The following is a 12,634-nucleotide window of genomic DNA, read 5'->3' on the forward strand; positions in this document are numbered from 1 at the left end:
TATCACCCCACCATTCTGGATAGCCAATGACCGCATAACACTTGTCTGAGCTATGTCCAATCCTGTTGCAGAGATTGCACAAAGCACCTTTTTCCTTATCGTCGTTTCTATACCGAGGTCGGGTTTGAACTGCAAATGATGTCACCTCCACATGCTTCTCATCTCCACTTTTACGGATGTCTTCTTCTTGCCTCACAATGTTGTAAACTTCCTCCAATGGCTGAACAAGGACACGTGAAACAAGGCTAGGCATGATCGTACGAAACTGATCGTCAAGTCCACACAAGAATTGATGTACCTTGTCTTCTTCGCGATCTACTTCTTGTGCCGCCCCAAGGTTACACGTACACAGACCACATTTGCACGCTCTTATCGGTCGGTAGCTTGCAAGACTGTCCCAGATCTGAGTCAATTTTCTGTAGTAGGCTTCAATCGCAGCCCCTCTTTGTTTGCAGTAAGCCAATTTAGCTTGGATTTGCTGAATTCGAGCCCCATTCATCACAAAAAATCGCTTCTTCAAGTGATCCCACAGATCCTTTGCCACACCTCTGTGAGAGGTTGTTGAACGCAGCGAGGGATCAATGGTCATCTTTATCCAAGACACGAGGAGTGCTTGGATCGTCCACCAATCCTCCAAATCAGGTGATACTTCTGTCGGTTTTGATATTGACCCGTCGAGGAAGCCAAATTTCTTGCGTGATGATAACGCCGTCTTCATCTCGCAGGCCCACTCGTCGTAGTTAACTCCCTTCAAGAGCGGATGAGAGATCACCGCACCAGGATTATTGGCGGAGGTCAAGTCGTAAGGTGAGATGGTTCTTCTCACCTCCGTAGTTGCAGCAGCAGCAGCAGCTTCAGTCGGGTTCGGGTTCGCCATTCAATTCGTGAGAGATCTTAAAGAATTTTCGAAAGAAAATGTTCAGCGCTCTGATACCATAAAAAATCAGAAACTGAGATCGATGAAAGTGTTTTTCTGTGTATTCAATGATGCGATTACAGAGGCTTAAATAAAGTACAAAGGATCTAAAGAGTATCTACATCTGAACTATCTCCGAAACTTGTGGAACAACTTCTTGTTTTCGTGGACTGAGGAACAGACCTCAGAATCCGTTAATTGTAATTCGAGATATTCAGATTCTGCATTAGATTTTTTCTATCACCTTTTCTCTCTACTCTTAATCTCTTTGCTTATGCAATTTAATTGTTTATTCGCGATTATGTCTTTGAGTATGTTGCTAAGTAGTGACATAGAATTCTTAAGGATGAGATAGAATGGTTGTGGGATCCGTAGTCTTTAGGATGGTTAAGCTTTAGAATTTGATTGAATCCCTTCTAGACTAGTTGTGTTTACTGCTTATTTCTGTCTGATCAACTGGAATTTGATCCAAAGCATTCCGCACCTAGAAGGTGTTCGATGGAATGCTTGATCCACTAGTTCCAGAGATATTCGTCTCTATCCCAAGAGATTGGCCGTTTAGAGCGTTTATTGATTGTAATAGGTTGAATCGTATTGCCTGCATAGTTAGATTCCGTTAATGGGAATTAGTCTGGGCTAGCTTTGCTTGAGGGTTTCTATCACGATAGTAAATTAATCTGTTGTTGAACCTGTTGTCTAGGGATAGCTTGATTGCGCTTTGTTAACTATCTGAATAGGCTAAGGAGACCACTCCATTCGATTACCTCATCCTTAGGAATTTCTCGTCTATTTGATATCTTTGTTTACATTGCTATTGATTAATCGTTCTTGTTGTATGTTGCTTAGTTTTTGCATTTCTTACCTGTTTTCACTCATATACTCGACCACACCCAGTGTCTGGCAACAGACTGTGCGGTAGTATATATTTGTTGCATTTTCTGTCTGTTACTCGACCTGTTACTCTACTACACCCAGCTCCTGGCATCAGCCAGTTGTGGTCGAGTGTTTTGTGTAATTCTGTTAGAATTTCTGTTTTCTGCATGTTCTTAGGACTGTTAGAAACTCCAAAATCTGTAATCATCTGGCTTGACTTAGTGACTTCTGATCACATCTCATCTGTTTGCATCTCATCTAAAATGGATTGACACCTTAAATACTACAATGACATGATAGTGATTTAACGAATTGAAAAACAACAATAAAATCTTACTATCACATAGCTATAAGTACAGATTTTTTCCAATACGAACTGAATTCCTAACTTCTCTAAGATCCCTATGTTCTTAGTAACAAAAAAGTTTAACCACTATACTAACCATCAATTTAAAAAAAAAAAAATTTGTTCAACATACATATTATAAACAAACAATGTGCAAAAGAAAAGGAATTTCTCCTATTTAAAGCGAATATTTACTTCGTATATATTGTAATTACTGCTTCCTAATATTCGTTTGAAAGTTGGTTTAATTTTTAATAATTCTTAATCAATTGATTTAATTTTTAATAATTCTTAATCAGAGAAAGCTCCAACCTATCCTATATATAATAGAATTTATTTTCTGTATGGTGAACAGTTGAATGCACTAGTCCCACCTTATCGAATCATATTGAAGATATACGATGTGCATATCTGATTTCGAGAAATTGTTAAAAATACCCCTTTTGGTGTGCCCCTTTTCAAAAATGCCCCTTTTAGATGTCCATTTTTAAAAATGCCCCTTTTTAAATCTGAAATTTTTATAAAGTTTTATTAGGTTTATAAGGTACTTATGGATTGTAACTACTACTTGAAGACTCGATCCAAGTATTTATAAGGTTTTATAAGGTGTTTTTAAAGGTTTTACAAGTTATTTTAAAGGATTTTTAAGGTTTTTCAAAGGTTTTACAAGATATTTTAAAGGTTTTTAAAGGTATTTAAAATGTATTTATAAGATATTTATAAAGTATTTATAAGATTTTAGATACATAGAAATGTAGTTTGTGTACGTTTTAATAATATTACATACATATTTGGGTAAATCTTATATTTTTAAGAGCATTTTTTATAAGGTTTTTAAAAAAAGGTATTTTTAAAAAGTGGCATTGAAAAAGTGGCATTTTTGCAAAAGCCTCTTTCTTATATAGTACACACTATGCAAGTCTTTTACTATATAAACTAGATAATTTATCCGCACTATGTGCGGGCTAAAATGACAATTAAAAAAGTGCATTGTAGTTTTAGTTACAAAAATTATTGTATTATTATCTAGAATCTGAAATTTGTTAGTGTATTATGAAACATGTTAAAAATCGTCTTATATTCCAATCATCGATTTTTCGTCTCGGAATTCGTTTTATCCGTAAAATTATTGAAGACGACAATTTCTTTTGTAACTTAAATAACAAATACACATACATCTTTGTAAAAGAGTTGATGAAGATTTTAAAAAATTAGATTGCTTGAAAACTAAGAAGATATGTGCTCGGTAAATTTGAAAGGATGAAGATGATATCAGGGAATATATTTATAGAAAAATATTTTGTGTAGGGTTTCCGTTTAATTTTAAAAATTGGATTGCCTTCAAAATTTGAAAATTAACTTATTGTTGTTATTATGATAGATTTAGTTAGGATTTAGTTTTGAGAATTAATTTTATAAATGTAGTTTGGATTTATGAACCTAACAAAATTTACACTTATAAAAGTTACAAAAATATATTCATATATTAATTTACATGAATATACGCTAACATTAGATTATATATATGTTAGTATAACATTAGATTAAATATACGCTAATATATATATATATATATATATTAGTCTCGATTTAAAAATATAGATCTTAGATCAATTTAATATATATATACTACACAAATCCTTTATGTATAGATGGAGATATGATATTTGTATTACTGATGTTTAATGTTAATTAACGAAATAATTAGAATATCATGGCACATTTGTAACTAATCTAGTAATATTTGGATAATTAATTGTTTAAATCATAAAATTCTGTGAACACGACACGTCAGCGTGGCAATCTTGTAAATCACACGGAGGGGCAAGGTTTTTTATTAATAATGCTTCTCAATTAATATATAATGGATAATATCATAATTTTACTATATTATTTCAAACGTCATTCCTAATACAAATATTTTGCTTTACTAAAAAAATGTTACAAAAATGCGTTTCATAAAACATTTAAGTTTATAAGTTCAAATATTGTAATATATATGAACTAAATCATATTATAACTTTATATATATATATATATAGTAATATAAATGTATATATATATATATTGAAACTTATAGTAACCTATATTTACTACACATTAATCATACATATTATTAATATATGTTCCTTTTTGTAACCGATTATTTTTCGTAAGCAAATTACACATCAAAAAGATAAAATTTAAAACTACGGCACTCTAATATCAGTATTATACTAACAACACATGCTTCTATATACCAAATATAGATCACACATTAACATAATATAACTTTTAAAATACCAATATTTTATAAGATCAAATAGTTTTAAAAAGAAAAAAAATCAGAAATACATGATTTTATGTTGTCAGCGCGGATCAAAAACACCTTGTAGAAAATTAGAGGATATTGGTTTTGCTTATTTTACTAAATTAAATTAGGATTATTGGAGGGTATTATAGACTTTCGTACTACATTTACAACTATAAATACCCTTCCACTTCTATGGGTTTCTTTGCAACATATACTCATTTCTCTGAGTAGGTGACCCCATAAAGAAAATCATTTCCTCAGAGTCATAGACCAAAGTCCAAACAATGGAATTCAATTGTGTTCATTTTCTTCAAAACAAGACGATTCTTGTCACAGGAGCAACCGGTTTCCTTGCCAAGGGTAGGTCCTTTTGGTTAACTCCCACCAATTAACTTACGTCCAAAATGTTCTTCAAGATTCGTTAGCCTGACGTAGTAACTAGAAAGATTGTTCGAGTTCTCATGATGATGTCTAGAAAAATAATAAAAATTAAAAAAAAGATTACTTTAAAATCTTTGATGTCTCCTTCTGTTGTGTTTAACTGTTTTTCAGCTCGTGGGTTCCTTAGAATATTAAATATATTATTTCCTAGTGACAACCAATCGGATTATTATTAATATTCACTAATATTTTTTAGTTTTTGTGGAGAAAATTTTGAGAGTACAACCAAATGTGAATAAGCTGTACCTCGTGGTGAGAGCATCCGACACTGACGCCGCGACGAAACGCTTACGCACAGAGGTTTGTTTTTATACCAACAAACCTTATTTTTGTACTATCTAATACATATTCGTTTTGCTGAAGTATATTCATGAATATACAATTAGATATTTGTTCATCTGATTAGCTGAAGTATATACATATGATAGGCCTTCGAGAAAGATCTTTTTAAGGTGTTAAGGGAGAGTCTTGGCGATGAAAATTTCAATACATTGTTGTCCGAAAAAGTTGTCCCGGTCGCAGGTGATATTGCGATGGATCATTTAGGCATGAAGGACTCTAAACTCAGAGAACGTATGCAAAAAGAAATCGATATTGTTGTTAATGTGGCAGCCACAACTAATTTTGACGAGAGGTACTAGCTACAAGACATTTCTAATATAACATTTCTAGTTTTCCTTTTGTTTTATCTCTAATAAAATGTAAATTTAATATATACATGTGAAAAAGATATGATGTTGGTCTTGGAATTAACACATTTGGAGCTCTCAATGTCCTTAACTTTGCCAAAAAATGTGTTAAAGCTCAATTGCTTCTCCATGTTTCAACTGGTGAGTCTTTTTTTAATTTCTAGCCATTCCTCTAAAAAAAAATTGTTAAATTATTTCCTTGTTTCTATTTTTCTTCATTTCTTTTTGTTTTTAATGGGATTATATCTTTTTTATTGGAAGTTCCCTTAAAACACTATCTTATTATGCTATCAAAATTTGTTATATTTTTTAACTAACTCAAGTTGGAATTGGAAAAGTACATTTATTTTATGATGTTTATAAATTTATCGAAATTTCAATAAATTTCTCTGTATTCAAATTATTTCACTCTTCATATGGTTCTTAAAAGCTTTAGTCTTACTTCTTTTTTGTCTCTAGCTTATGTTTGTGGAGAGAAGCCAGGTCTCCTACCTGAAAAACCATTTGTCATGGAAGAGATTCGTAACGAGAATGATTTTCAATTGGATATACACCGTGAAAGGGAGCTGATGAAGCAAAGATTGAAAGAACTCAATGAACAAGATTGTTCAGAAGAAGACATTACTCGCGCCATGAAAGAACTCGGCATGGAAAGGTGAGTGTTGTTGATGATTGAAATATCTATATTACTCATCAGAATGGAATGAAATATATATATGGTATTATGTTAATGATTAGGGCAAAGCTTCATGGATGGCCAAACACATATGTTTTCACCAAATCGATGGGAGAGATGCTTCTTGGTAACTACAAAGAAAATCTTCCTCTCGTCATTATCCGCCCCACGATGATCACTAGCACTCTTTCAGAACCATTTCCTGGTTGGATCGAAGGATTAAGGTAACTTTGTCATCGATTAGGATTTTTACGTTTGATACAAAAAGTTAAACATAACTTGTCGTTAGTCCAGGATAGAACTTTTATTTATGATTTAATAACTCAAGATTTCTAACCAACCTATCTAGAATTTCTTTCCTAGTTACAATTGTTCTCGCATTAATGATGTTTGTATATAGAACTGTAGACAGTGTGATTATTGCTTACGGAAAGGGAGTGCTCAAGTGTTTTCTTGTCGATGTAAACTCGGTTTGCGATATGGTAAGTTGCCACCAAGACTAAAGATGTGTATTTTCCCAAACAGTCATATATCTTATCTATACATTTATCATACTCCCTATATATTTATGAGTTTATTAGTAATTTAAAATATTAACTAATATTAAATAAAACCCAAACTCTTATAGCTGTATCCTAATTTTTTTTATTGGATGCGATATGAAAAACAGATACCAGCGGATATGGTGGCAAACGCGATGATCACGGCTGCAGCCACACATGCTGGAGGTTCAAAGGTTCACATGGTGTACCAAGTTGGTTCATCTCGCCAAAACCCAATAACATATGGAGAGATCCGCGAAATTTTGTTTTGTTACTTCACCAAAAACTCTGCGCAGTCGCAATAGCTCGCTGATAACCGTCTCAAAAATGAAGCTGATACCAACTATGGCTTTGTTCAGCCTCTATATGACCATACGTTACAAACTACCTCTCCAGGTACTAATAGGCATGAGAGGATTTTTAAATTATTTAGTATATTTAAGCTAATTATGATCAAACTTATAATTACTTTCTAACGAAGAAAACTAAATATTTTTTCATAGGTAATTTTTTGTAATAGTGTTTTGATCTGTATTGTTAATTCTTTATTTTTCCTCTATCAGTTATTAAAATTGGTTGATATAATATATCCTTCGAGGAAAGGAGACAATTACAAAAACAAGAACCGCAAAATCGGTATGGTGATGAGATTGGTAAACCTTTACGAGCCTTACGTACTCTTCAAGGGCATGTACGTATTCCTAGTGTGAAATTTAACTCTCTTAACTAGTCAGAATAATAAATTTGAAAGAATGGTTTATATATTTACATAAGATCAATTTTTTTTTTGCAGATTCGACGATAGGAATACTAAAAACTTATGCGCCAACCAGAAAGGAGAGGACAACCAAAATTCAGAAAATTTGAAGTTTGATTTCGACCCTAAAATCATTAAATGGAGAGATTATCTTATAAATGTACACATTCCTGGCCTCATCATTCACGTGCTTAAAAAATAAAACCCATGCAAATTTTCTTGACTTTCAAATGTATCACCAATAAGACAAGACAGTATTTATTTGTCTTTAATTAAAACCATAAAAAAAAAAAATTATTTGTACTTTGGTATCACCAAACGTAATGATGTATCATGTATATATTTCGTAAGTATGTATTATCCTCTTATAATCTTATTGTTGGCTCATTTGAATATGCAATGTTAGTGTACTAATATTTAGCTTAAACGGTTGTTTAGATATCATTCTCGAACCTTTTGTCTCATGCTTTAAAGCGAAACCCTTTTCCTTGCTGATGAACAAATTCATCTCTCTTCTCTTGCCGGCGAGAACCTCGGCCATAGAATCTTCTCCAACGTCATCTAGTCTATTGACTGTGACCATTGTTCTATCCAACGCTTCATTTGTGGATGAATGATGAGTGTTTTCTTTCGCTCAAAGTTTTTTTTTAAAGACCACACGACTACTGCAATTGCACAGTGAATCGTCTATAGTATTTAAGGATTGAATCCCACAGATAGAGAAGTTGTTTATACGAATCCGTCAGAAGAGAGTAAGGTTTGGACTAATCAATAAAAAGAGGGTTTTTGGTGGTGTCATGAACGATTGCAATAAGTAAATAAAAGCAAGTGTAAAGTAATAAGAGACAAACGTTGGACATTCAACGGATCATAGGGGGTTCAATGATCTTTCTAACTAGGTGATACTAAGTTCAGTTTTGTTTACTTCCAGTTCTTGGAGGTACGAAACACTATTGATCGGCGAACCCTAGGTTATAGGATAAGTCGGCTAAAATCTTTATACTCTTTTACTCAACCCATGCAGGCAACGATGCATATATCAAAGCAATAAGATCTGAGTTCGATTCTAGCCAATAAAGCCCTATAAATAAGTGGTGTGTGCTTGTTATAACACGATACTCATTCGTAAGCTAGGTTCGAGCATATTAAGCAACCTTTTGGGTAACGTAAACACTTGAGATCAGAGTTAGGTCATGAGGATAAGTACATGCATTAAGGGAAAGCCTAATAATAATGTAAACGATCAAACAAAACCCTATGTATCGTTACCTAAATGATCGATCGGTCCCAAAAGGGACTTCACCACCGGTCACACTCTTTGTGATCGGTCTCAGAAAAAGCTCCATTCAAACAGGCACTAAAAACGACCGTTAATCGTATAAGTCTAATTCTAGATCGCCGCGATAATGACTCTTCTAGCTTTTTATAGAGTCCAATATCTCTCAATTTAGTGCACAGAGAAGTCACCAACGGATGTAAAACTTTTGGAGCTTCGAATCTGTCCGGAAACGTGTTTTTGTCCCCTTTTGGTCATTTTTCTCTTGAAACTCACAAAACCTTCTTGACTCCTAAACTACTTGAATATCATCTCTTTGGCCTTGAAACCACACCAAATACTTCCTAAAACATAAGAAAACAATAGCTAGTACAAGTAAAAATACGATGTTATCAATGAACCTTCGCCAAACCGTGTTATCGCTTGCGCCAAATTGCTCCCTGGCTTTTGTCTCCAACCTTTCATGGATTCTTTGTCGATCTATACCTTTGTAGCATTGAAAATTCCTTTGTATGATCCTTATCTCCTTGGTTCTTTTGAACTTTGGTGTGATTTGAATGAATGAATCAAATCTTTGCCAAATAATATATATATATCATTTAACGTTCGAACTTAATTCGCTGTTTTAATTTTGTTTGTTACAATCACTTAAAGTTCTTGGAAAAATGATCAAACATCACAAACAGTTTGGATAACTGATATTACATATAGACCACGACATCGTCACACAATATCCGAAATTTATAAATGTATAGTAAATTATAGGGTTTTGTGCAAAAAAACCCTCCAACTCGCCCATTTTTGCAACTGTACCCTCCATCTCCGAAAAATGCAGATTAATATATTATTTGTATATTGTAAACGTTTTTTCGGTCACATACATTGGTTTTTTAAAATTCTAAAAGTAGAGTTGAACTCTTCATCGCGAGGGCTTCGATTTGATATATTATTTGTCAAAATTTTACGAACTTGACGGTAATGAATAAGGGTTATATTGCACATTATTTGGGACTTCGTAGTATTAATCTGCATTTTTCGAAGATGAAAGGTAAAGTTGCAAAAATGGGCGAGTTGGAGGGTTTTTTTGCACAAAACCCTAAATTATACCAACTAAATGTTTCACATGCCCACATATACCTAATAACGTATGACATGGTGCAAACGATTCTAAGTTTTCTCGAATCCAAAAAAGACTAGCGTTAATCAAAATAATATTCAAAATATTTAATTTCAGTTATATTTGATAAAATGTTAAAAAAAAAACAAATTATAAAAAATTAGAAGTAAATAATACATCCTTCTAATTTGTATGTTTGCATTATAACTTGCAGATTAGTTTTCTCAATATCCTACCCTCTTATTAATGTAAGACTAAATTAGTTTCATGGTTTCTGTAGGAGAGTGATTTAGCACCACCTGGTTAACTCGAGTTGAACCAAAAATAAACCAGAACTTTGGGCCATTTCGAAGGCTTGGATCTATGGAAAGGCCCACTTAACTCAAAAATAGAAGGATCAAGGACGACCTAACAGAAAATGGAAGAATTATTTCGAACATACATAAATATTGCGAGGGAGAAAAAAAAAAGAAAACATTTACTCAAAGAATATGGAAAGATAGCATATTCGAAGACCTAGGGGAAGGAGTATAAAAACAAATTAGCAGCGGACGAGAAAATGATCCACATTTTGCACCTCAAGAACTCTAGATACGCAACTTGCACGGAAAACCACAACTTGTTACCAAAACTAGTTATATCTCTTTGTAATTTCTGACTTTGTTCTTGAGATCAATAAGAAAACGACTTTCTTGAACTCTGATTCCATATTTTTAGTCCTCTGGTTTACCTATGATGATTCTACTTGCATAATTTTAGCGCTCTATGTGGGGACTCATACATAAAAGCTCCCTAGATCTACACTAGGCTAAGACCAACCAAGAAGAATCGAGAACGAGGACACATTTTCAGCTGATATCGGACATTAGCAAAGCTACCACATCTGGCCAAGGAGCACTACCCCCTCCGCAACCGATGATCCAATGAGGACTGATCTAGCAAACCTCCCAGAGAACAAGGAGGAGAACCTGAACGAGAATCACGGTGAAGACGACACTTCCTCGGACCAGGAAGAACCGATCTTACCGAAAGGCAACACCGAATTGCCCACCTAAAAAAGGAACACTGGTACCATTGTCACGACAACAGGAAAAGAGACTGTGAATGAAGAACTCATGCGCTTCCTCGTCGACCAGTTCGCCCAGCAGGGAGAGAAGATCGCCAACTAAAGTTGGCCGTTTTGCTCCACTTCTGTGATCACAAGTGCTAAAGCGGAAAAGCTTGTTAGGGTTTATGGTGAGTGAACAGAGAGTGAATCACAGTTGTTGCTGTGTTTGTGAGATTGGGTAGATTAGGAATTGGTCAGTGACGAGTCGTGTTGACTACGTGTAAAACTGATTAAACTGATATGTAATGATTGTTTAAGTGGTTTCTAATAAGAACTGAGGTTCGTCCCAATTGTTTCTACATTATAGTATTTTTATTTGGTATCAAAGCAGGTGACCAACCTGAGTATAAGCTCAATACATGTTAGATCTTGTGGTTTAAGAATGTCGACGTCTAAACTTGCTCTACTCTAGAGACCTGTGATGCTAGATCACAGACGCTATGGCTACTGGAAAACATGGATGATGCAGCTAATCATAAGACAGGGTGAAGACGACTGGACTGCTGTAGAAATTGGATGGGAAGCACCGTTTGTTACAACTGAAGTTGGTTTCAAGGTTATCAAACCTAAAGCAAACTGGACTACTGATGAGAAGAATCTATCCAAGTTTAATGCGAGAGCTATGAATGTTATCTACTCCTGTCTTGATGAGAACGAGTTCAACCTGGTTCAAAGAAGTGAGTCTGCTAAACATATGTAGGATATTCTGCAAAAATCAGATGAGGGGAACAGTATTGTTAAACGAACTAGGCTAGATCAACTGGCCATAGATTTTGAAAACCTGAAGATGGATCCTTCAGAATTGATTGTTCAGTTCATCCAAACTAGGTGGTATTGCTAACGAAGCAAAGACACTGAGAAAAACGTACAAGGAGAAGAAATTAGTGAAAAAATTGTTTCGATGCCTACCACAGAAGTATGATGCACACACAGCTGTCATGAGGGTATCAGGTAACACAGAAACCATAAAGTTTGAAGACCTTGTAGGGATTTTGAAATTTGAGGAGATGGAGGTGGCTGACGATCAACAAAATCTCAACAAGGGAATTGCATTCAAGGCTGATGAAGATAAGTGTAAAGATCCGCTGCAAGAAATCAGAGATAATCTGGCTCAAATGACAAAAAAGTTTATTTGAAGCCTTGAAACGTGTTGAGAAAGGTATAAACAGAGATTCAGGAGATGTTCAGGCCTCTGTCGCTCGAATAGGTGTGATACAGAAAAAGTCTAAGAACAGATTTCAGAAGACTGATGGTTTAGGCAGGAGACATGATTTTCAGTGTCATGAATGTGGTGGTTTTGGGCACTATAAAACTGACTGCCCAGTTGCTAAACGCAAATAGTTGAAGTGTTCAGAATGTAAAAGTGTCAGACATCTAAAGTCTGAATGCCCAAGTGCACAGAGAGGCAAAGACAAATCCTACTTGAGTTTAAGTGACTCAGATTCTGCGAGTGAAGAAAAAGAAGACAGGATGCTGAATTTAGTTGCTTTTAGTGCAAAAGGTAATGTAAGTTCAAGTGATGAGGATTTTGATTCAGATGATGATGGAGAATTGATCTCAAGTGACAGTTACCACACTCTATACGACAGCTGGATACTGT

At 34.3% G+C, this 12,634-nt stretch overlaps 1 protein-coding gene across 1 annotated transcript; it reads left to right on the plus strand.

Moving 5' to 3' along the window:
* The first annotated feature begins 4,493 nt into the window (after positions 1–4,493).
* Positions 4,494–7,796, plus strand: LOC9311741 (fatty acyl-CoA reductase 8). The gene is given in 11 exon segments (XM_021026123.1): positions 4,494–4,788; positions 5,066–5,169; positions 5,298–5,503; positions 5,599–5,699; positions 6,018–6,213; positions 6,297–6,458; positions 6,635–6,716; positions 6,905–7,062; positions 7,064–7,172; positions 7,340–7,467; positions 7,570–7,796. Coding segments are annotated over 11 exon segments (1,488 nt in total). The 5' UTR covers positions 4,494–4,712; the 3' UTR covers positions 7,736–7,796.
* The last annotated feature ends 4,838 nt before the right edge of the window (positions 7,797–12,634 follow it).

Source organism: Arabidopsis lyrata, assembly GCF_000004255.2.
Source record: "Arabidopsis lyrata subsp. lyrata unplaced genomic scaffold ARALYscaffold_5, whole genome shotgun sequence".
Taxonomy (NCBI): Eukaryota; Viridiplantae; Streptophyta; class Magnoliopsida; order Brassicales; family Brassicaceae; genus Arabidopsis; species Arabidopsis lyrata.